Here is a 21,979-nt window from a genome sequence, read left to right as displayed (position 1 = left end):
AACAAGCCCAGGTTGCTAAGTGACCGCAGAGCAGTTACCCGCCGCGTCACTTCTCAAACCCATGCACCCAACTGACTGAAGACAAAGCGAAATGCACCTGAATCCAGCTCAACGCTGGGCAAACACCCTAGAATAGTCCTAAAGATACACGCTCTCCTTCCTATACTTACACCTAGAATGGATCCATCCCGGTGATGGCTGAACTAGATCAATTCATGGAGGTTAAGTCCATAAATGGCTATTAGCCAGGCTGGGTAAGGAATGGTGTCCCTAGCCTTTGTTTGTCAGAAGGTGGAGATGGATGGTAGGAGAGAGATCACTTGATGATTACCTGTTAGGTTCACTCCCTCTGGGGCACCTGGCATTGGCCACTGTTGGTAGACAGGATACTGGGCTGGATGGGCCTTTGGGGTGACCGGGTATGGCCGCTCTTATGTTCTTATGTCTTATGACTCATACCAGCAGGCCGCAGTGGAAGAAGCAGGGGCATGCTGGGCACTGCTGCGCTGGGTTCCTGGCACTGCCAGGGCTTTTGTTGGCGAGGGACAAGTTGTGGCACAGTTCTGCTTCAAATCCCCAGAACTCTTTGGCTACAACCTGAGATTCCTCCAGTTGATCCAACCCTGAATTTGCAATAACTATGGACTAGAACAAAGCGATCAGAGCTGCTGACAACTTCGGAGGCACTAATCCCTCGTGTGCTGCTCCGGCATGACCGCACCTGGAATATTTCATTTGTTTCCAGCTACTGCACTGCCACGAGGATTCTGACAGGCTGGCCAGAGCTCATAGAAGTGCGATAAAAATGATGCTGTAGCTGGAGGGAGGGACGTAAGTGACATCTGTACAGCTTGGCTCCAAGATGGCTAAGATGGGGGAGGGGCTAAGACCATTCTTCAGATATTAGCAGGGTGGGAAGGAATTATTGAGTGGCGGATTGGGGTGGGGCTAGGGGCTCTGGAATGTGTCTGAGGCTTTGTCTTCACTGCCAAGTAAAGGCCTGGCTATCTTTTGTATTCATCCAGCGCCCATCACCGTGGTCTCTGAGCCTCACAACATTTCGTGGATTTATTCTCACCACAGCCAAGGGGCGGCAGTGCTGTTATCCCCCTTGGACAGACGGGGAACTGAGGAATGAAGTGACCCTGCCCTGGAGTCACATGGGAGAGCAAAGACTTGAAGCCGGGTTTTCCAAGTAACCGCTGGACCAGCCTTCCTCACTGTGAAAACTGCAGGGGCCTTGTCTCTGCTAAGATTTTACCCAAGGGAGGCAACGGAAGCCCCATTCCTTAGACCACTCGTAGACTAGACTCTGCGACCGAGTGGAGCAGGAGCGGAGCTGGGAGTCAGGAGAGTTGGGGTCTCATCCTGGCTCTAGCAGTGACCTCAGGCAAATCATTTTGCCTCTGTTTCTCTTCCCACCTCCTGTCTGTTTGGATTGGAAGCTCTTTGGGGTAGGGACTGTCTCTTACCATGTCCACAGCACCCAGCGTGCAGGAGCCCCGCTTTCTCTTAGGGCACTACCATAATACAAATAAACAGAGAGGACAAACCACTGAGGGCATGCATGGTAGGAAGCAGGCCTGGCCTGGCTGGGGCATAGTGTGGAGACTAGCAGCTCATTCCATCTCTGACTTGTATGATTCTTCTCTGTAGCTGCCTCCAGCTAAAAGTCTTAAAGGTGACATTTAATCCGTAATTAACCTTCCCGAGACAGGTTTTCTGCAGGCCTCTGTGGCTGCGTCGCGTGGGAGCATGGGGGCTGAGCATCTTGGCAGGTGCCATTCAGGAGGCCTGCTTGGCATGTGGCTTGTAGATGGAGGCTGGGAACTGGTTGGCCTCAGATTCCTGGGAGCGGGTGGGCAAACTTTGTTTCAAGCTGCTCCCAAGTCTGTCGTCGTCTCTTCTTCCTTCCTTCCTTCCTTCCTTCTCGCGCCTCCTGCATTTCCACCCACCACCCCCATAAAGCGATGGAGACGCTCCGGTGAGCTGCTGCAGGACCTGGACCGCTGCGCCTTGCACCCTGCCCTTTCGGCTCCGTCAGCAGGGAGCAAGGAGGCCTGGATTTCACTCCACACTGGTTCGCTGTGGGCAGGCTTAAAGCACGGCTTGACCTGAGCTCGGTGAGGGGCGGCCCTTGAGTTATCGCTCAAGCTAACAGTGTAGTGAAGAGTGGAGACACGTGGGTGGCGATGCAGGTGCAGAGTCTTCATTCCTCGGCGGTTGTTGTTGTTGTCGTTTCGATTTTGCTGCTGGGACTCGCTGTGAATTTCAGCCACATGGTGCATGAGTTAGCGGCGTAGTTACACCCCCCACTGCCCAGGCTGGGAATGTGCCTTGCCGGCAGCTCAGCTCTGCCTTGGTGGTCAGTGGCTCAGAGCACACCATACGCCCGCACTGCAATCACTCTGCGACAATCGACCACCACCCTGCAGGGAAAGAGCAGGACATGTGGGACCCACAGGCCACAGGCAATTGGGGATAATGGTCCCTGATAGAGGGAAATATTGACCTTGCTGTGGCATGAACTCCAGCATTGCTGCGCTCATCCCATACCGCTTTGCTGCGGCCGCCAGCACGTCTGACCTGCCCACTTGCCTGTTAATTGGCAGGCCAATGGCAGGGTCATCCGCTCGCCCCCCTGCATCCCCAGTTGCCATTGGCACGGGCAGAAGGCTTGCGGCCGGCTGGCGCAGGCTGCTCTATTTTTGTCCCTTGTGTCTGGAACGGTTGTCTTTTATCAGTGGCTGTGTGTTTTCTCTGCTGGGGATTGATACACAGAAGATGGAGTACTCTGACATGGAGAGTGTCAGGCCAGCGCTCTTATCTCGGAGACGTGGTCTCCTGACCCAAACGCAGCTGATTAGCCTGCGAGACGCGGGGACAGGGTGGGGGGAAAGGAACAGAGAGGCTGGTGGGGGTAGGGGCCAAGGAGGGGAGGTGGCCGTTAGGCATCAAATCAGCTCCTTTTCCAAACTGGCCAGGAACGCTGCATAACCCCCGGGCCCGTCCAAGCTGTCTAGGGTGTCACCGATTTCCCCTGAGGTTTCCTACAGGAGGAAGCTGCTCGAATGAGAAATGTACGCAAAGAACCAGCTGCCCCCACCCCGGCCTGAAAAATACAGCGCCACCTTATCGCTGCAGGGATTCCTGTCTGCTGCTGGGCCAAGCAAACAGCAAGCTCCTTGGGCCAAGCCATCGGGGCCGTACTGGGAGCCAGATCCCTGCACCCCAGAGCTCCTCAGCGGGGGCTCCTCCAACAGAAAGCCCAGTCCCAGCCTCCCTCCGCAGCGTGTCGTTCCTTTGCTCCTCCTGGGAGCCCAAGGACTCTCTCTCGAGCTCAGGGGGAAAGGAGCGTGGCCTGAGTTAAAGGCTCCAGGGTTTAAGCCCAGGGGTATCTTTAATGAGCGAGGTTGCTGCTTTCTGGCTGGGCCCTGGGAGGTTGACTGGGGAAATGGGCTCACAGCCCTGTCAGTAATAAAGGGAGATACCGGGCGTCCTGACCCTGTATCCACTTGCTGGGATTTTTAACAGCTTCAGGCCTGGCCCTGGGGTTTGGATTTAGGCTATTAACCCTTCAAGGCCCAGTGTACTCTGTCTTTTGGACAAGTTCCTACAAGCCTGGGAAAGGCAGGGCTCAGTGGGCATGCCGGCCCTTTCTGTATGAGTAGGGATTCACAGCAGTGCCAGGTGCTGTGTACCCGCTGGCTGCATTGCGGGGGGCCAGCCTCTGTGGCGCGTTGGGGATCATTTCAGGGGGAAGATGCCATACAAATGTGAGTCGTTGTTTGGGTAACAAAGTCCAAGGGCCAAAGTAGGTGGAAAGTCCAGATTCCCGGCACTGAGCTCAGCTCTTGGTGATGTCTTCAGTGGACGAGACAAGCTAAATCGGCCGGGTGGCTCGGTGTCTGTTCCCCATCGTCTCAGTGCTGTGCTTTCCTGCTCCCGTCTCAGGCGGTGACTAGTGTGGAGGGACCTCCAGGTGACCCACCCGCTCTCTGAGCTGCAGAGCTCTCCCTTCTCACTGGCCCAGGAGAGCTGGGGAGCCTCAGCCTCTCCAGAGCCAGGCAAGGTTGTGCTCTTGTTGCACGGGGAATAGACACGTGAGATTGAAGCTGTCCGTTTCCCTGACCTCGGCTCTCTGCAGCATGGCCGGTGCTTCTGGAGCCCAGCAGCAGGGCCTGGGCCCCTCACAGGCTGGCGCCTCTGTTCAGCACCCTGCTCCGTGGCTCAGATGGTGCATGTCTCTACAATGAGCCTCTTCTCCCGGTGTTTGAGGCTGGCTCAGAGAATTCCGTGTAGTGGCAGGTCTCGTGCCGGGGCAGAGTGGGCAAGTCCCCTGCGTGCGCTAGGGCAGGCCCTTCCCAAGGAGCGTTTCACTTTGTACCCTGGGAAATGGGAACTCGGAGCCCGGCTCTGTTGTGCCAATGTGCAGTAACAGAAACTGCTCCAGCATCACGCGGTGCCCAAGTGCCGCTGAGAAATGCAAATCTTGCCACCGAAGGGAAGTATGGCTGTTGGGGGGGGGGGCAGGGAGCCTGGCAGGGTGGGCTTGGACACTCTCAGAGAGGGGGTGGGGGGGGAAGAGGGATGGGACTGATTGGGGGAAGGAGACATGTGCTTGACTGCTGTTTTCTGAGCAGAGTCCATAAAATTTAATGGAGGAGATGCAGGCCAAAGAGACCCCAGGGAAGGTGGCCATAGAGTAATCCCCCAAACAGAGCCTGTTCTGCCGAGTTCTGCTGGCAGTGTCCTTGCAGCAGGTTTCGTTTGGGAGCTGATAGGGTGTCTAACCCGCCCCCCCCCATCACCCCTTTATTCCTCACCCTTGGCTTTTCAGTTATCTCAGCATGACCTCTTCTCCCCTCCAGTGCTGGCTGCATTTTGCCCTCTCCACAAGTGGTAGCCATAAGTCAAACTGGTCAGGAATTTGTCAACAACCCTTCCCTATCTGCCCACAGAGCTGAAAATACTGAGCCATCAAAACTGAAACGTTTTCCAGGAAGGTCTCTGAGACCAAACTTTTGGTGGGAAGGTTTCTCAGGTCCAGGTCAAAACGAGAGACCCCAGAACCGCCGAATAGTCTTGTGCTCTCTGGCCCAACAAAAAATTAATTATTGATACAAAGCAGAACAGCTTGAAACTGATAGTGCCGCTGAACCAGGCAGAGCAGCGATTTGAGCTTGGGTCTCTCCCACATCCCTTGCAAATGCCCTAACTGCCAGGCTGTCGGCGGTGCTCTTCCATCGCCAGCCCCGGGGTGTTTCTGAGCCGCAGACCCCTGAGCTGGTTTGACAGGTACAGAATCTCTTCACTAGTCGGACCTTGGCACCCAGGCCCCATCCACTGATGTAAGAGGGGTTCTTTCTGGCGTGCCCAGAGCGTGAGAGGAACCGTGCGCGGCTGGTGGTTCATCCCAAGGGAATCAAGGCTACGGCGTGAGGAGCGGAAGCTCTGCCTGTAGGACAGCGTCGTAGGCAGGGATACTGCCACTTTCACCCTCTGTATTTTCCTCTGCTGGTGGTAAAGTTGTAGGTCTGCCCTGATGGGCCCAAGCCAGTGCTGTGTGTCTGGAGCTGTCATAAACAGATAGCTAAGGGTTAACGTCTCTTTCACCTGGAAAGAAGTATCTGAAACACCTGACCAGAGGACCAATCAGGAAACAGGATTTTTTCAACTCTGAGTGGAGGGAAGTTTGTGTGGGAGTCCTTTGTTCTTGGTCTTCTGCCTGTCCCTCTCAGCTATGAGAAGGATTTTTCTATTTCCTGCTTTCTAATCTTCTGTTTCCAAGTTGTCAGTACAAAGTTGGTTTGTTGTTTTGTATTTACATGTCTATAGTTGCTGGAGTGCTTTGAATTGTATTCTTTTTGAATAAGGCTATTTATTCATATTTCTTTTAAGCAATTGACCCTGTATTTGTCACCTTGATACAGAGAGACCATTTTTATGTATTTTTCTTTCTTTTTATATAAAGCTTTCTTTTAAGACCTGTTGGAGTTTTTCTTTAGTGGGGAACTTCAGGGAATTGAGTCTGCAGCACCAGGGAATTGGTGGGAGGAAGAAGTCAGGGGGAAATCTGTGTGTGTTAGATTTACTAGCCTGACTTTGCATTCCCTCTGGGTGAAGAGGGAAGTACTTCTGTTTTCCAGGACTGGAAATAGAGAGAGTGGACTCCTTCTGTTTAGATTCACGGAGTTTGCTTCTGTGTATCTCTCCAGGAACACCTGGAGGGGGGAAGGGAAAAGGTTTATTTCCCTTTGTTGTGAGACTCAAGGGATTTGGGTCTTGGGGTCCCCAGGGAAGGTTTTTGGGGGGACCAGAGTGCCCCAAAACACTCTAATTTTTTGGGTGGTGGCAGCTTTACCAGGTCCAAGCTGGTAACTAAGCTTGGAGGTTTTCATGCTAACCTCCATATTTTGGACGCTAAGGTCCAAATCTGGGACTAAGTTATGACATGATGTGCAGCGTAGTGGGAAAGATAGAATCCAGAAGCCAGTAGGAATATTATATTTTTCTTTTCTCTGCTAGGGGCTTTTTAGCGAAGAGAAACAGTTTGGGTTTAAAAGGGAACCAGAGAGAATTTTTTTTTCTGCTCTCTCTGGCAGTTGTGGCTTGCATATTAAGCAAGAAACCATTAAGGAGCTATTAAGGGTCTTTTGTGACAATAGCACTCCCATTGAGAGTCATTACCAGCACTATACACATGCAAATAAAGTGGTTTTTCCGGTTTACTTTACATTGAAAAGATTAACTAAAGGAAGAAAGGGAAAAAGGCACTGTTGCTTGGCAGACGCCAGGAGGCAACAGAGCCTGCAGTTCAGACAACAAACACCAGAGGGCACCCCAACACAAGAAAACAGGAACCATGCCTTCCAATACAAAAATGGAGGCCAAAGAACAAATCAAAGAAGCTGAACACAGGCGACAACTGGAAAAAAGACAAAAAGAGGTGGAGCTGAAATAAAAGGAAGAAAGCATCAAACTGGCAGCCTACAAAAGAGAACAAGCAGCCAAAGAGGCAGCCCACAAAAGGAAACTAGAAGAAGAAGAGGTGGCCCACCGATGTAAACAAGAAGAAGAGGTGGCACACAGAAGGAAACAAGAAGAAGAAGATGCAGCCCACAAAAGACAGATAGAACTCCAGAGGGAGGCACACCGCCAGACCCTGGAATTAGAAAAGGCTAAGCAACAGGCTCCAGTCAATCCTAACAATCCTCCGCCAATTATGGTTCCACAGCACAGGAAATTTCCCACCTACAAGGCAGGTGATGACACCGAGGCCTTCTTGGAAAATTTTGAAAGAGCCTGTCTTGGGTACAGCATCCCTGAAGACCAGTACATGGTAGAATTGAGGCCACAGCTCAGTGGACCTTTAGCAGAGGTGGCAGCTGAACTGCCTAAGCAGCAAATGAACGACTATAAACTTTTTCAAACCAAGGCCAGATACAGAATGAGGATAACCCCGGATCATGCCCGTCGGCGTTTCAGAACCCAAAAGTGGAAACCAGATGTGTCATTTCCCAAACACGCCTACTACGTTGGGAAAAATTATGAGGCCTGGATATCAGGACACAATGTTAAAACCTTGGAAGAACTGCACCTCCTCATACAAATGGAGCAGTTCTTGGATGGTGTTCCTGAGGACATAACACGGTACATACAAGGTGGAAAACCCAAAAATTTCGCTGAGGCGGGGGAGATTGGAGCCAGATGGATGGAAGTGGCAGAAAGCAAGAAAGCTACGGTCAAGGGGAACGAATACCCCAGGGGGCACACCAACCATAAACCGAGGGCAGCCAAAAACCCCACCTACAACCCAAGTAAAGCCACAGACACACTATTCTTCCACCTCACCAGTCTCCAGTAACTCACCTCGGCCCAGTGATCCATCAGATGGAAGATGCTTTAAGTGTAATGAACTGGGACATATCAAGGCCAACTGTCCAAAGAACGCCATCCGAGTGCAATTCATTACACCACCATCACCCAAAAGATCCCCAGGCCCAGATGCCTCTCAAATACCCTTGGAGCGAAGGGAAAATTTGAGAGTGGGCGGAAAGAAGGTTACTGCGTGGAGAGACACGAGGGCACAAGTATCAGCTATCCACCAATCCTTCGTAGACCCCAAATTCATCAACCCAAAGGCCCAAGTGACAATTTACCCCTTCATGTCACAAGCTGTAGACTTGCCTACAGCTGAACTGCCTGTCCAGTACAAAGGCTGGTCAGGAATGTGGACTTTTGCAGTCTATGACAATTATCCTATCCCCATGCTACTGGGGGAAGACTTGGCCAACCAGGTGAGGTGGGCCAAGCGAGTGGGAATGGTTACACGTAGCCAAACCAGGCAAGCTCCCAGACCCATTCCTGTTCCTGAGCCGTCCACAGACACCCCATCTGTGTTACCAGAGACCCAGACAGAGGTAGTGGACCCGGATTCCATGCCAACCACTGAAGCAGCCACAGCATCTCCAGTCCCAGGCCCGGAACTGGAACAGCAACCAGCACCAGCAAGTGGAACTACATCTTCAAACTCAACACCAGAGGGCGCCAGCGAGCCAAAACTGGCAGAAGCAACAGACAGCCATACCCAAAAGGCTCAGCCAGAGCCTGAAATACCCTCAGGTGCACCAGCGGAGAGCGGTTCACCGGCAACGGAAACCACCCCATCACCTACATCGCTTCCAGAGGGACCAAGCCCAAGTCCACAGTCTGAGGAAGAACTGGTGACCCCAGCCTCAAGGGAACAGTTCCAGACTGAGCAGGAAGCAGATGACAGCCTTTAGAAAGCTTGGGCGGCGGCACGGAGCACCCCACCGCCTCTCAGCTCTTCTAATCGATCCCGGTTTGTTATAGACCAAGGACTTTTATACAAGGAAATTCTTTCTGGTGGACACCGGGAAGAATGGCAGCCGCAAAAACAGTTGGTGGTTCCAACTAAGTACCGGGGGAAGCTCTTAAGCTTAGCCCATGATCATCCCAGTGGCCATGCTGGGGTGAACAGAACCAAGGACCGGTTGGGGAAGTCCTTCCACTGGGAGGGGATGGGCAAGGATGTTGCCAAGTATGTCCGGTCTTGTGAGGTATGCCAAAGAGTGGGAAAACCCCAAGACCAGGTCAAGGCCCCTCTCCAGCCACTCCCCATAACTGAGGTCCCATTTCAGCGAGTAGCTGTGGATATTCTGGGTCCTTTCCCAAAAAAGACACCCAGAGGAAAGCAGTACGTACTGACTTTCGTGGACTTTGCTACCCGATGGCCGGAAGCAGTAGCTCTAGGCAACACCAGGGATAACACTGTGTGCCTGGCCCTAACAGACATTTTTGCCAGGGTAGGTTGGCCCTCCGACATCCTTACTGATTCAGGATCTAATTTCCTGGCAGGGACCATGCAAAAACTGTGGGAAACTCATGGGGTGAACCACTTGGTTGCCACCCCGTACCACCATCAAACCAATGGCCTGGTGGAAAGGTTTAATGGAACTTTGGGGGCCATGATACGTAAATTCATCAACGAATACTCCAATAATTGGGACCTAGTGTTGCAGCAGTTGCTGTTTGCCTACAGGGCTGTGCCACATCCCAGTTTAGGGTTTTCACCAATTGAGCTTGTGTATGGCCACGAGGTTAAGGGGCCATTACAGTTGGTGAAGCAGCAATGGGAAGGGTTTACGCCTTCTCCAGGAACTAACATTCTGGACTTTGTAAGCAACCTACAAAGCACCCTCCGACACTCCTTAGCCCTTGCTAAAGAGAACCTAAAGGATGCTCAGGAAGAGCAAAAGGCCTGGTATGACAGACATGCCAGAGAACGTTCCTTCAAGGTAGGAGACCAGGTTATGGTCTTGAAGACGCAACAGGCCCATAAAATGGAAGCATCATTGGAAGGGCCATTCACGGTCCAGGAGCGCCTGGGAACTGTAAACTACCTCATAGCATTTCCCAATTCCTCACTAAAGCCTAGAGTGTACCATGTTAATTCTCTCAAGCCTTTCTATTCCAGAGACTTACAGGTTTGTCAGTTTACAGTCCAGGGAGATGATGCTGAGTGGCCTGACGGTGTCTACTACGACGGGAAAAAAGACGGTGGCGTGGAAGAGGTGAACCTCTCAACCACCCTGGAACGTCTGCAGCGGCGACAAATCAAGGAGCTGTGCACTAGCTTCGCCCCATTGTTCTCAGCCACCCCAGGACGGACTGAACGGGCATACCACTCCATTGACACAGGCAATGCTCATCCCATTAGAACCCCACCCTACCGGGTGTCTCTTCATGCCTAAGCTGCTATAGAACGGGAGATCCAGAACATGCTACAGATGGGTATAATCCGCTCATCTACCAGTGCATGGGCATCTCCAGTGGTTCTGGTACCCAAACCAGATGGGGAAATACGCTTTTGCGTGGACTACCGTAAGCTAAATGCTGTAACTCGTCCGGACAACTATCCAATGCCACGCACCGATGAGCTATTGGAAAAGTTAGGACGGGCCCAGTTCATCTCTACAATAGACTTAACCAAGGGGTACTGGCAAGTACCACTAGATGAACCTGCCAAGGAGAGGTCAGCATTCGTCACCCATGCGGGGGTGTATGAATTTAATGTCCTTCCTTTTGGCCTTCGAAATGCACCCGCCACCTTCCAGAGGCTGGTAGATGATCTGCTAGCAGGACTGGGAGAATTTGCAGTTGCCTACCTCGATGATGTGGCCATTTTTTCAGACTCCTGGCCCGAACACCTACTACACCTGGAAAAGGTCTTTGAGCGCATCAGGCAGGCCAGACTAACTGTTAAGGCCAAAAAGTGTCAAATAGGCCAAAACAGAGTAACTTACCTGGGGCACCAGGTGGGTCGAGGAACCATAAACCCCCTACAGGCCAAGGTGGATGCTATCCAAAAGTGGCCTGTCCCAAGGTCAAAGAAACAGGTCCAATCCTTCTTAGGCTTGGCCGGATACTACAGGCGATTTGTACCACACTACAGCCAAATCGCTGCCCCACTGACCGACCTGACCAAAAAGACCCAGCCAAATGCAGTTAAGTGGACTGATGAGTGTCAAAAGGCCTTTACCCAGCTTAAGGCGATGCTCATGTCTGACCCTGTACTCAGGGCCCCGGATTTTGACAAGCCATTCCTAGTAACCACGGATGCATCTGAGCGTGGTATAGGAGCAGTTCTCATGCAGGAAGCAACAGATCACAACTTCCATCCTGTCGTGTTTCTCTGCAAGAAACTGTCTGAGAGGGAAAGTCACTGGTCAGTCAGTGAAAAGGAATGCTACGCCATTGTGTACGCCCTGGAAAAGCTACGCCCATATGATTGGGGACGGCGGTTCCAGCTACAAACTGACCATGCTGCACTAAAGTGGCTTCATACTGCCAAGGGGAACAACAAGAAACTTCTTCATTGGAGTTTAGCTCTCCAAGATTTTGATTTTGAAATTCAGCACATCTCAGGAGCTTCTAACAAAGTAGCGGATGCACTCTCCCGTGAGTTTCCCAGAATCCAGTAGTTAAAAAGTGTTCTTAAACTGTAGAAGTCTGTTAGTTATATACGTAATGGTATATGTAACGATGCATGTGTTGTATTAATCTGTAAAGTTTAAAGTTCTAGGAGGAAATCGCCTCCAGTGAGCTTCCCCACTGTCTGCAATTTGGGGGGCGTGTCATAAACAGATAGCTAAGGGTTAACGTCTCTTTCACCTGGAAAGAAGTATCTGAAACACCTGACCAGAGGTGTTTCAGATACTTCAGATACAGAGGAAACAGGATTTTTTCAACTCTGAGTGGAGGGAAGTTTGTGTGGGAGTCCTTTGTTCTTGGTCTTCTGCCTGTCCCTCTCAGCTATGAGAAGGATTTTTCTATTTCCTGCTTTCTAATCTTCTGTTTCCAAGTTGTCAGTACAAAGTTGGTTTGTTGTTTTGTATTTACATGTCTATAGTTGCTGGAGTGCTTTGAATTGTATTCTTTTTGAATAAGGCTGTTTATTCATATTTCTTTTAAGCAATTGACCCTGTATTTGTCACCTTGATATAGAGAGACCACTTTTATGTATTTTTCTTTCTTTTTATATAAAGCTTTCTTTTTAAGACCTGTTGGAGTTTTTCTTTAGTGGGGAACTTCAGGGAATTGAGTCTGCAGCACCAGGGAATTGGTGGGAGGAAGAAGTCAGGGGGAAATCTGTGTGTGTTAGATTTACTAGCCTGACTTTGCATTCCCTCTGGGTGAAGAGGGAAGTACTTCTGTTTTCCAGGACTGGAAATAGAGAGGGTGGACTCCCTCTGTTTAGATTCACGGAGTTTGCTTCTGTGTATCTCTCCAGGAACACCTGGAGGGGGGAAGGGAAAAGGTTTATTTCCCTTTGTTGTGAGACTCAAGGGATTTGGGTCTTGGGGTCCCCAGGGAAGGTTTTTGGGGGGACCAGAGTGCCCCAAAACACTCTAATTTTTTGGGTGGTGGCAGCTTTACCAGGTCCAAGCTGGTAACTAAGCTTGGAGGTTTTCATGCTAACCCCCATATTTTGGACACTAAGGTCCAAATCTGGGACTAAGTTATGACAGGAGCCCCATTCCACCCCACCGAGCCTTTTCTTCAAGGGGGAGCATGTTCACATTTGTGCCTCTGGATGTGAGTCCTACCCCTGGTTTCTGGCCAGGACTGGATCAGCAAAGGAAAGTGTCCTGGCTCTGCCAGACCAGATTTGTTGTGTTTCCAGATGGCAGAAATCTTATGAGACCATCTCATTCCCCCCGCCCTCCGAGATTTCCACCGTTTGGGGCCCAGCGCAGGGGTTTCAGCCCTGTCAACTTCTAGCTCTGATTCTGGCTGGAACCCGAGCCCCAACCCTTAGCCTGATCCGAATAGATTCTGAGTCCTTCCCTCCTTGCCCGTCTCTGATTGGAAGGGACTGTGGATTCGGTTGCTTTTCCCTCCTTGTTCCTGCTGGGTTTTGTTCCCTTTTCTCAGTATCCCCTGGGGGTGAGGGGTATGGGGTAGGGAGTAGCTCCCGCTGTGCCCAGCACCTGTCCTTCAGAGTCCTTCACACTCCTCCGGGAGCCAGGGATTAGGTGGGCAGGTGGCTACTGCCTCTGCCCTTCCTTCTCACCTTCAAGAACGGGGAAGTAAAGCAGGGCTTGTGTCAAAGCAGCAAATCCGATTGAGCTCTTCAAAGGCTCATTAACAGCAAGGGGTCCCACGTGGCTGGGAGCTCCCAGGAGAGGAGAGGCCAGGGGATCTGTTTCCTCTGCTCTTTCCCCTCGTCCCTCTGCCTCTTCTTGCCAGGGAGATGTGGCTTTATTCTGTCCTCCCCTAATCCTCTCATCCCAGAGTGAAGCTGGTTTGTAATGGTACCTAAGGAGGCCCAGTCAGCAGGGACATGCTGATGGGACGCTGGACGGGCAGCACCATCACCGTGTTAATTTCCTAAATCAGGATAAACCCTAAGATACAAATGTAGCCTGAGTCCCTTTGGCCTCTAGGAGGATAATGTCTGAGAGCAGCATTAGCTAGTCGTGCACAGAACAGAGTCAGGACTCCTGGGTCCTATAGCCGCCGCTGCCATCCGCGCTGTATGAGCCTGAGCAGTGGACCATCCTGCACTGAACTATGGAGAAAACAAGCCAGGGGCTGGCTTAGGACCTGTCTGGCTTCTCCTGACATCACCGCTTCTGCCAACAGCTTACGGGTCGAGGGTGTTTGGCTCGCACCTTCTGGGCTGATCCCACGCTTCGGAGGGAGAGAGACCTCTTGGATCAGAGCCACCCTCAGGGAGAAAAGTGGAAGGAGCAAACCTGGAAGGTTCTCTGACAGCTACAGGAAAGATGCTTCTGACCCCCCAGCCCCACCCCAAAAGATGGGGCCAATCAGCTAGTGAGCCCCATGCTGGAGGCTGTATTTACTGCACAGTGTTGGGCTGTTGAGGTGTTCTGTGCTGGGAAGAACAGCTCAACAGCCCAACACTGTGGCCAGGACTGGCTCCAGGGGTTTTGCTGCCCCAAGCTCAAAAAAAGAAAGAGCTGCGATCACGATCTGCGGCAATTCAGCGGGAGGTCCTTCGCTCCGAGCAGGAGTGAGGGACCCTCCGCCGAATTGCCGCCGAATCCTTGAAAGTGCCCCCCCGTTCCGGAGTGGCCGCCCCAAGCAACTGCTTGATAAGCTGGTGACTGGAGCTGGCCCTGACTGTGGCATTTAATTTCAAAAGGAGGAACTATACAAAAATGAGGGGGTTAGTTAAACAAAAGTTAAAAGGTACAGTGACTAAAGTGAAATCCCTCCAAGTTGCATGGGCCCTTTTTAAAGACACCATAATAGAGGCCCAACTTCAATGTATTCCCCAAATTAAGAAACACAGTAAAAGAACTAAAAAAGAGCTACCATGGCTTAACACCCATGTAAAAGAAGCAGTGAGAGATAAAAGGACTTCCTTTAAAAAGTGGAAGTCAAATCCTAGTGAGGCAAATAGAAAGGAGCACAAACACTGCCAGCTTAAGTGCAAGAGTGTAGTAAGAAAAGCCAAAGAGGAGTTTGAAGAACGGCTAGCCAAAAACTCCAAAGGTAATAACAAAACGTTTTTTAAGTACATCAGAAGCAGGAAGCTAAACAACCAATGGGGCCCCTTGACGATCGAAATACAAAAGGAGCACTTAAAGACGATAAAGTCATTGCAGAGAAACTAAATGGATTCTTTGCTTCAGTCTTCACGGCTGAGGATGTTAGGGAGATTCCCAAACCTGAGCCGGCTGTTGTAGGTGACAAATCTGAGGAACTGTCACAGATTGAAGTGTCACTAGAGGTGGTTTTGGAATTAATTGATAAACTCAACATTAACAAGTCACCGGAACCGGATGGCATTCACCCAAGAGTTCTGAAAGAACTCAAATGTGAAATTGCGGAACTATTAACTATGGTTTGTAACCTGTCCTTTAAATCGGCTTCGGTACCCAATGACTGGAAGTTAGCTAATGTAACGCCGATATTTAAAAAGGGCTCTAGAGGTGATCCCAGCAATTACAGACCGGTAAGTCTAACATCGGTACCGGGCAAATTAGTCGAAACAATAGTTAAAAATAAAATTGTCAGACACATAGAAAAACATAAACTGTTGAGCAATAGGCAACATGGTTTCTGTAAAGGGAAATCGTGTCTTACTAATCTATTAGAGTTCTTTGAAGGGGTCAACAAACGTGGACAAGGGGGATCCAGTGGACATAGTGTACTTAGATTTCCAGAAAGCCTTTGACAAGGTCCCTCATCAAAGGCTCTTATGTAAATTAAGCTGTCATGGGATAAAAGGGAAGGTCCTTTCATGGATTGAGAACTGGTTAAAAGACAGGGAACAAAGGGTAGGAATTAATGGTAAATTCTCAGAATGGAGAGTGGTAACTAGTGGTGTTCCCCAAGGGTCAGTCCTAGGACCAATCCTATTCAATTTATTCATAAATGATCTGGAGAAAGGGGTAAACAGTGAGGTGGCAAAGTTTGCAGATGATACTAAACTACTCAAGATAGTTAAGACCAAAGCAGATTGTGAAGAATTTCAAAAAGATCTCACAAAACTAAGTGATTGGGCAACAAAATGGCAAATGAAATTTAATATGGATAAGTGTAAAGTAATGTGCATTGGAAAAAAATAATCCCAACTATACATACAATATGATGGGGGCTAGTTTAGCTACAACGAGTCAGGAAAAAGATCTTTGAGTCATCGTGGATAGTTCTCTGAAGATGTCCACACAGTGTGCAGAGGCAGTCAAAAAAGCAAACAGGATGTTAGGAATCATTTAAAAGGAGATAGAGAATAAGACTGAGAATATATTATTGCCCTTCTATAAATCCATGGTACGCCCACATCTCGAATACTGTGTACAGATGTGGTCTCCTCACCTCAAAAAAGAAATTCTAGCACTAGAAAAGGTTCAGAAAAGGGCAACTAAAATGATTAGGGGTTTGGACAGGGTCCCATACGAGGAAAGATTAAAGAGGCTAGGACTCTTCAGCTTGGAAAAGAGGAGATTAAGGGGGGATATGATAGAGGTATATAAAATCATGAGTGATGTTGAGAAAGTGGATAAGGAAAAGTTATTTACTTATTCCCATAATACAAGAACTAGGGGTCACCAAATGAAATTAATGGGCAGCAGGTTTAAAACAAATAAAAGGAAGTTCTTCTTCACACAGCGCACAGTCAACTTGTGGAACTCCTTACCTGAGGAGGTTGTGAAGGCTGGGACTATAACAGTGTTTAAAAGGGAACTGGATAAATTCATGGTGGCTAAGTCCATAAATGGCTATTAGCCAGGCTGGGTAAAGAATGTGTCCCTAGCCTCTGTTTGTCAGAGGATGGAGACTGATGGCAAGAGAGAGATCACTTGATCATTGCCTGTTAGGTTCACTCCCTCTGGGGCACCTGGCATTGGCCACTGTTGGTAGATAGATACTGGGCTAGATGGACCTTTGGTCTGACCCGGTACGGCCGTTCTTATGTTCTTATTTATGTTCACCCCCCAGAAAGCAAAGCCACACCCCGCTATAAAGCATCTGAGGAGAGGCTTCTCTCTGCTAAAGCTCACTCCTAGTCAGTGGGCAGAGCGGAAGGGAGCAGGAGTGGGATGATTGGGGGAGGTAGCCCCACGTGGACAGGGGGCTCTGAAATTGAACTGGGGGTGGTTTCTCATCACAGGCTACAGTGGCTCGCCGGGAAGGCAGCTTTGGACTGATTTGATCTGTAGGAGCCCAAGCCCACAAGCCAAAGGGCTGGCCTAGGCACCAGGCGCCGGGGATCTCACCGAGCAACCATGTTGAAAGGACATGCATCTGTGATGGCATTGGAGCTGCCTGGTGGCTGCTGCTACCCTTGAGCCCTGGAGGAGTGTGATCCCAAAGACACTGCCCTGGGGGACGTGCTGAGCCACCTTCCTATACAGCAGGGATGGTGATTCTGCCCTCCCAGCGGCACTGTGTGCGAGGCTCTCCGACACCACGATGGTTAGAGCTTGGGCAGTCCCCAGACGGAAACCACACCTCTGCTCTTCTGCAAGGTTCGTAGCTCATGGAGATGAGACCTAGAAGGAGGCAGCTGAGTCTGGTGTGGACCGAGGAACAGCTCAGATTAATCAGCCCCTCCTAGCCAGGCATTCCCTCATGGATGATGCCCCTTAGTGCTGTAATTCTCCTGAAATAACCCCGGCTCTGAGGATACAGACACTGAGCTGCCAACACCCTGAGTGCAGAGAGACCTGCTGGGTAATAAAACCCTCATCAGGCTCTGAGCTATCCAACCGGCACATTATTTTTGCCTCACGGTGTTTCTAATACTAAAGCAACTTGCCTTCAGACAAGCCCCGCCTCCTCCCCTTGGCCTGCCGGATCCCATGGCTGGGCTGAATTTCCAGTGGGGCAGATGATGCCATTGAAAGACATGATAGACTGGAGAGGCAGATCCAGGCAGGAAAAGGAGCTGGCAGGTAGTGGAGACCTCACGAACATTAAGTGACTTTTAATAGCTGAGAGGGAGCACGGACAAATCTCAGTCCAGAATGTTTCAATATTCAACTCTGCATTAGACCGATCCAGGGCCGGGGTCGGGGAGCTGGGCATACAGACATCTGATGTGCGTTTATAAGTGGCTCTGAGTGTGTGTGTGTTAGTGCTGTATTTGCATATGCAAATTGGGTATGCATAAATGTATGTATAATTGCACACCCCTAACTTTGAAAATCTGGCCAACGTAGTCTATGGAGTCTCTGTTTATTTTTTTTTCCCCTGGTTTATTGCAATTGGAAAGTCCATCTTTACTGAGTGAAAAACCAGTTTTAGGAAAGCGTGGGCCTTTGCCTGCCTCTGAGGTTAAGAATATATTGTTGCTAGCAGTGAGTAGAGTTGCTCCCTTAGCTCAAACAATAAAGGCTTAGATTTTCATCTCTGAAGATCAGAGGTTTCAAACCCAGCTGAGGGCCCAGCCATGAAGAGTCGGCCGGGATCAGTCGGTATAGCAGAACTGTTTTGTACCTCTCCTGACACAATAGGTGCTCAGAGGCTGGAATCTCTGCCTTTCTCCCACCACCTCCTAGATAATCTGCATGGGTGTTCAGAGCGAAATGAGCAATTGTATTTCGTTGACAGTCACCAGCCCATGTCATGGACAGCCAGGCTGGGCCGCAGCCAGGTCAGCTCCACAAAAGGGCAGCCTGCATGTACAGCAGTCTTTTCGATAAGCCTTGGGACACCGGGGACATTTAAAAAAAAAACAAAAGTTGTACCAATGTTTTAAAAGAGTAAATGGGATGACTCGGGTAATTATAGGCCTGTTAACCTGACATTGATCCCGGCAAGATAATGGAGCAGCTGATCTGGGAATTAATGCCAATCAACATGGGTTTTTGGAAAACTGATCCTGTCCAACTAACTGGATATCTTTTTTTGAGAGAGAGATTACAAGCATGATTGGTAAAGATAATAGTGGTGATGTAATATACTTAGAGTTCTGTAAGGCATTTGACTTGGTACCCATGACATTTTGATTTAAAAAACTGGAACAGTCTGAAATTAACATGGCATAGATTAAATGGATTAAAAACTGGCTAACTGATAGGTCTCAAAGTGTCATTCTAAACAAGGAAATATCTTGAACGGGTGTGTTGCGAGTAGAGTCCTGCAGGGATTGGTGCTTGGCTACTTAACATTTTTATCAATGACCTGGAAGAAACAAAAAATCATCACTGATAAAGTTTGCAGCTGATGCAAAAATTGGAGTGGTAAATAACGAAGAGGACAGGCCAGTGATGAAGAGTGATTTGGATCGCTTGCTAAGCTGGGCTCAGACAATCAATATGCGTTTTAATATAGCTAAACACCAATGTCTACATCTAGGAACAAAGGATATCGGCCATACATACGGGATGGGGGACTTTATCCTGGGAAGCAATGACTCCAAAAAGGAGTTGGAAGTCATAGTGAATAATCTGCCGAATGTGTGACACTGTGGCCAAATGAGCTAATGTGATCCTCGAATGTATAAACAGAGGAAACGTGAGTAGGAGTAGAGAGATTTTTTACCGCTCTGTTGGGCAGTGGTGCAACCGCTGCTGGAACAGTGTGTCCAGTTCTGGTGTTGACTATTCAAGAAGGACTTTGCTAAATTGGAGAGGGTTCAGAGAAGAGCCACAAGAATGATTACAGGAGTTAGCTGAACAAAGAGAAGGTGAAGGGGTGACTTTGATAGTCTATAAGTACCTACGTAGGGAACACATACGGGACAATGGGCTCTTCAGTCTAGCAGAGAAAGATCTAACAGGATCCAACTCTTGGAAGTTGAAGCCAGACCAATTCAGACTGGAAATAAGGTGTAAATGTTTAACAGTGAAAGTAACTAGTCATTGAAACAATTTACCTAGGGTTGTGGTGAATTCCCCGTCGCAGGCCATTTTAAAAACCAGATGGGCTGTTTTTCTAAAAGCTCAGCTCTGGGAATTATTTTGGGGAACTTCTGTGGCCTGCGCTATGCAGGAGGTCAGACTAGATGTTCACAATGGTCCCTTCTGGCCTTGGACTCCATGACTCACTCTCTCTCTCTCGGTGCAGGTTTTCTGGGGATGCAATTGCTGTCCCCTTTCCACTGGCGTCTTCACTTTAACCCTGCTGAGTGGGGTGATGGGGCCTCCATTTAGCACACATTTGAGTGTTGGTTTGCTGCCGACTTATCTGCACTTGGAAAGACAAAAGCGCAGTTAAAACATTTTAGAGCAGCATTCATAGTGTATTTACCTGTTATCTAACCCATTAAACCTAGAAACTTATCAGATCATCAAGGCCATTAAGCCCTGAAGCTGCCTCAACTTAGAGTTCTCGGAAGTGAAATGGTTCCTACTGCCTCCCTTGTGATGGAATGCTGGGGTGCGTGATGGAAGAGGCTTTTCACTCCATGCTCTGCCGTGGATGCAGACATGAGCACCTGGGCACAGCCTCTTTCATGGTGAGAGGCATCGACGTAGTGCAAATCAATGTGCTATGCGGAGTTAGATTTGAAAGATGCTGTGGAAAAACAAGCCGATAGGAGAGACCGAGCCCCACCAAGAACCGTGATCCTGTAGGGCACACTGTCCTGATCGTAGCAGGAGATCCCAGCTCAGAGATCCCTGCTCAGAGGTCCAGAGGAAGACGTTAAGCAAAGCAAACCCAAGCTGTCTGGAAATGTGCCCCAGGTGAAAATGATTTCATAGAATCACAGAAATGTCAGGGCTGGAAGGGGCCTAGAGAGGTCGTCATGCGTTGAGGCAGGACCAAGTAAACTTAGACCATCTCTGGCAGGTGTCTGTCCAACTGAGTCTTAAAAACATCCAACAATGGGGATTCCACAACCTCCCTTGCAAGCCTATTCCAGAGCTTAACTATCCTTAGAGTTAGAAAGGTTTTCCTGATAGGTAGCCTAAATCTCCTTTACTGCAAATTAAGCCCATTACTTCTTGCCCTGCCTTCAGTGGACACGAAGAACAGTTGATCCCTGTCCACTGCATAACAGCACTTAACAGTCTCCAAATATGTTATCAGGTCCCAACTCAGCCTTCTTTTCACAAGACTAAATAGGCCCAGTTTTTTTAACCTTTCCTCATCGATGCTCAGGGTTTCTAAACCTTTTATTGTCACTCTCCTCTGGACTCTCTCCAATTTGTCCACATCTTTGCTCAAGTCTGGCACCCAGAGCTGGACACAGGACTCCAGCTGAGGCCTCACCGGTGCCGAATAGAGCAGGACAATTACCTCTCATGTCTTACATACAACATGCTTGTTAATACACCCCAGAATGATAGTAGCCTTTCTTTGCAACAGCATCGCCTTGTTGACTTGTATTCAGTTAGTGATTTGCTGAAACCCCCAGATCCTTTCCAACAGTACTCCCGCCTGGCCAGTTAGCCCCCACTTTGTTGGTGTGTTTGAGTTTTTCCTTCCTAAGTGCAGTACTTTGCACTTTTCTATATTGCCGGTCATCTGGTTGATTTCGGACCAATTCTCTTATTTGTCCAGGTCATTTTGAATTCTAATCCTGTCCTCCAAAGTGCTAGCAACCTCTCCCAGCTGGTGTCAGCTGCAGATTTTATAAGCATCCTCTCCACTCTGCTATTGAAGTCATGAATGACAATACTGAATAGTACCAGACCCAGGACTGACCCCTGCAGGACCCCAACCCTATATGTACGGATCAGTCTGATCCCCCGCATGTGAGCGCAGGTCCCTGCACTTACACATATAATCCTTCCCTTGAGCCTGGGTTGCAATTCCCTGCTGTTGCCTTGAGTGGAAGATGGTTCTGGTTCTCTTGTTCCTGACAATTACTGGCAGGAGCAGCGGTGTGTTTAGGTTTCTGTGGCTCAGGATGGCTTTACATGGGAACAGGGCGAGTGGCAGGATCCTTCCTGCTCCAGCACTGAGGAAGAGGCCTTGCTAGATAGCACTGTTTGCCTTGGACTGGTACTAGACTGGGAATTATTGCAGCTCTGCTGTTATTCTGCTAGCAAAGATGGGGCAGTGCCGTAGTCTGGCTTCAGGTGTCCTCACCACCGGGTAACATCATCCTGGTCATGTTTGCACACCACAGTGGTTAAAAATGCCAGTTGCCCGTCTGCACCTGGCTAGAGCCAACTTGCTCAAAAGTCGCACCGTACACGAGGCCTTTCGGACTTGACCTTGCCTGACGCTTTCTGCCCCGGCAGCAGCACCGGGCTGAGCTGTGCACACCTGGCAGGGCCGGCTCCAGGCACCAGCTCAGCAAGCAGGTGCTTGGGGCAGCCAAGGGGAAGGTGCGGCATGTCGGGCTCTTCTGTGGCAATTCAGTGGTGGGTCCCTCTCAGAGGGAAGGACCGGCTGCTGAATTGCTGCCAAAGAAGAAAGTGGTGCAGTGGAGCAGGCACCGATCGCGGCTTTTTTATTTTTTTTGGCCACTTGGAGCGGCAAAAACCCTGGAGCCGGCCCTGATGCTGCTGCTGCTGAGAAA

The 21,979-nt window shown here is 49.7% G+C and overlaps 1 protein-coding gene across 7 annotated transcripts in view; it reads left to right on the top strand.

The window, feature by feature from the left end:
• Positions 1 to 21,979, top strand: part of ZFPM1 (zinc finger protein, FOG family member 1) — a 135,690-nt gene that overhangs the window by 91,491 nt on the left and 22,220 nt on the right. The window contains exon 1 of one of the 7 annotated variants that reach the window (XM_050922588.1): positions 16,656 to 17,030. The exons of the other annotated variants lie outside the window; for them this stretch is intronic. Coding sequence (XP_050778545.1) covers positions 16,922 to 17,030 — 109 coding nt within the window. The 5' untranslated portion in view covers positions 16,656 to 16,921. Of the gene's footprint in view, positions 1 to 16,655; positions 17,031 to 21,979 lie in introns of those variants that run through there. 7 annotated transcript variants of the gene reach the window in all.

Source organism: Gopherus flavomarginatus, chromosome 14 (assembly GCF_025201925.1).
Source record: "Gopherus flavomarginatus isolate rGopFla2 chromosome 14, rGopFla2.mat.asm, whole genome shotgun sequence".
Classification (NCBI taxonomy): domain Eukaryota; kingdom Metazoa; phylum Chordata; order Testudines; family Testudinidae; genus Gopherus; species Gopherus flavomarginatus.
This window is presented reverse-complemented; position numbering and strand designations above follow the sequence as displayed.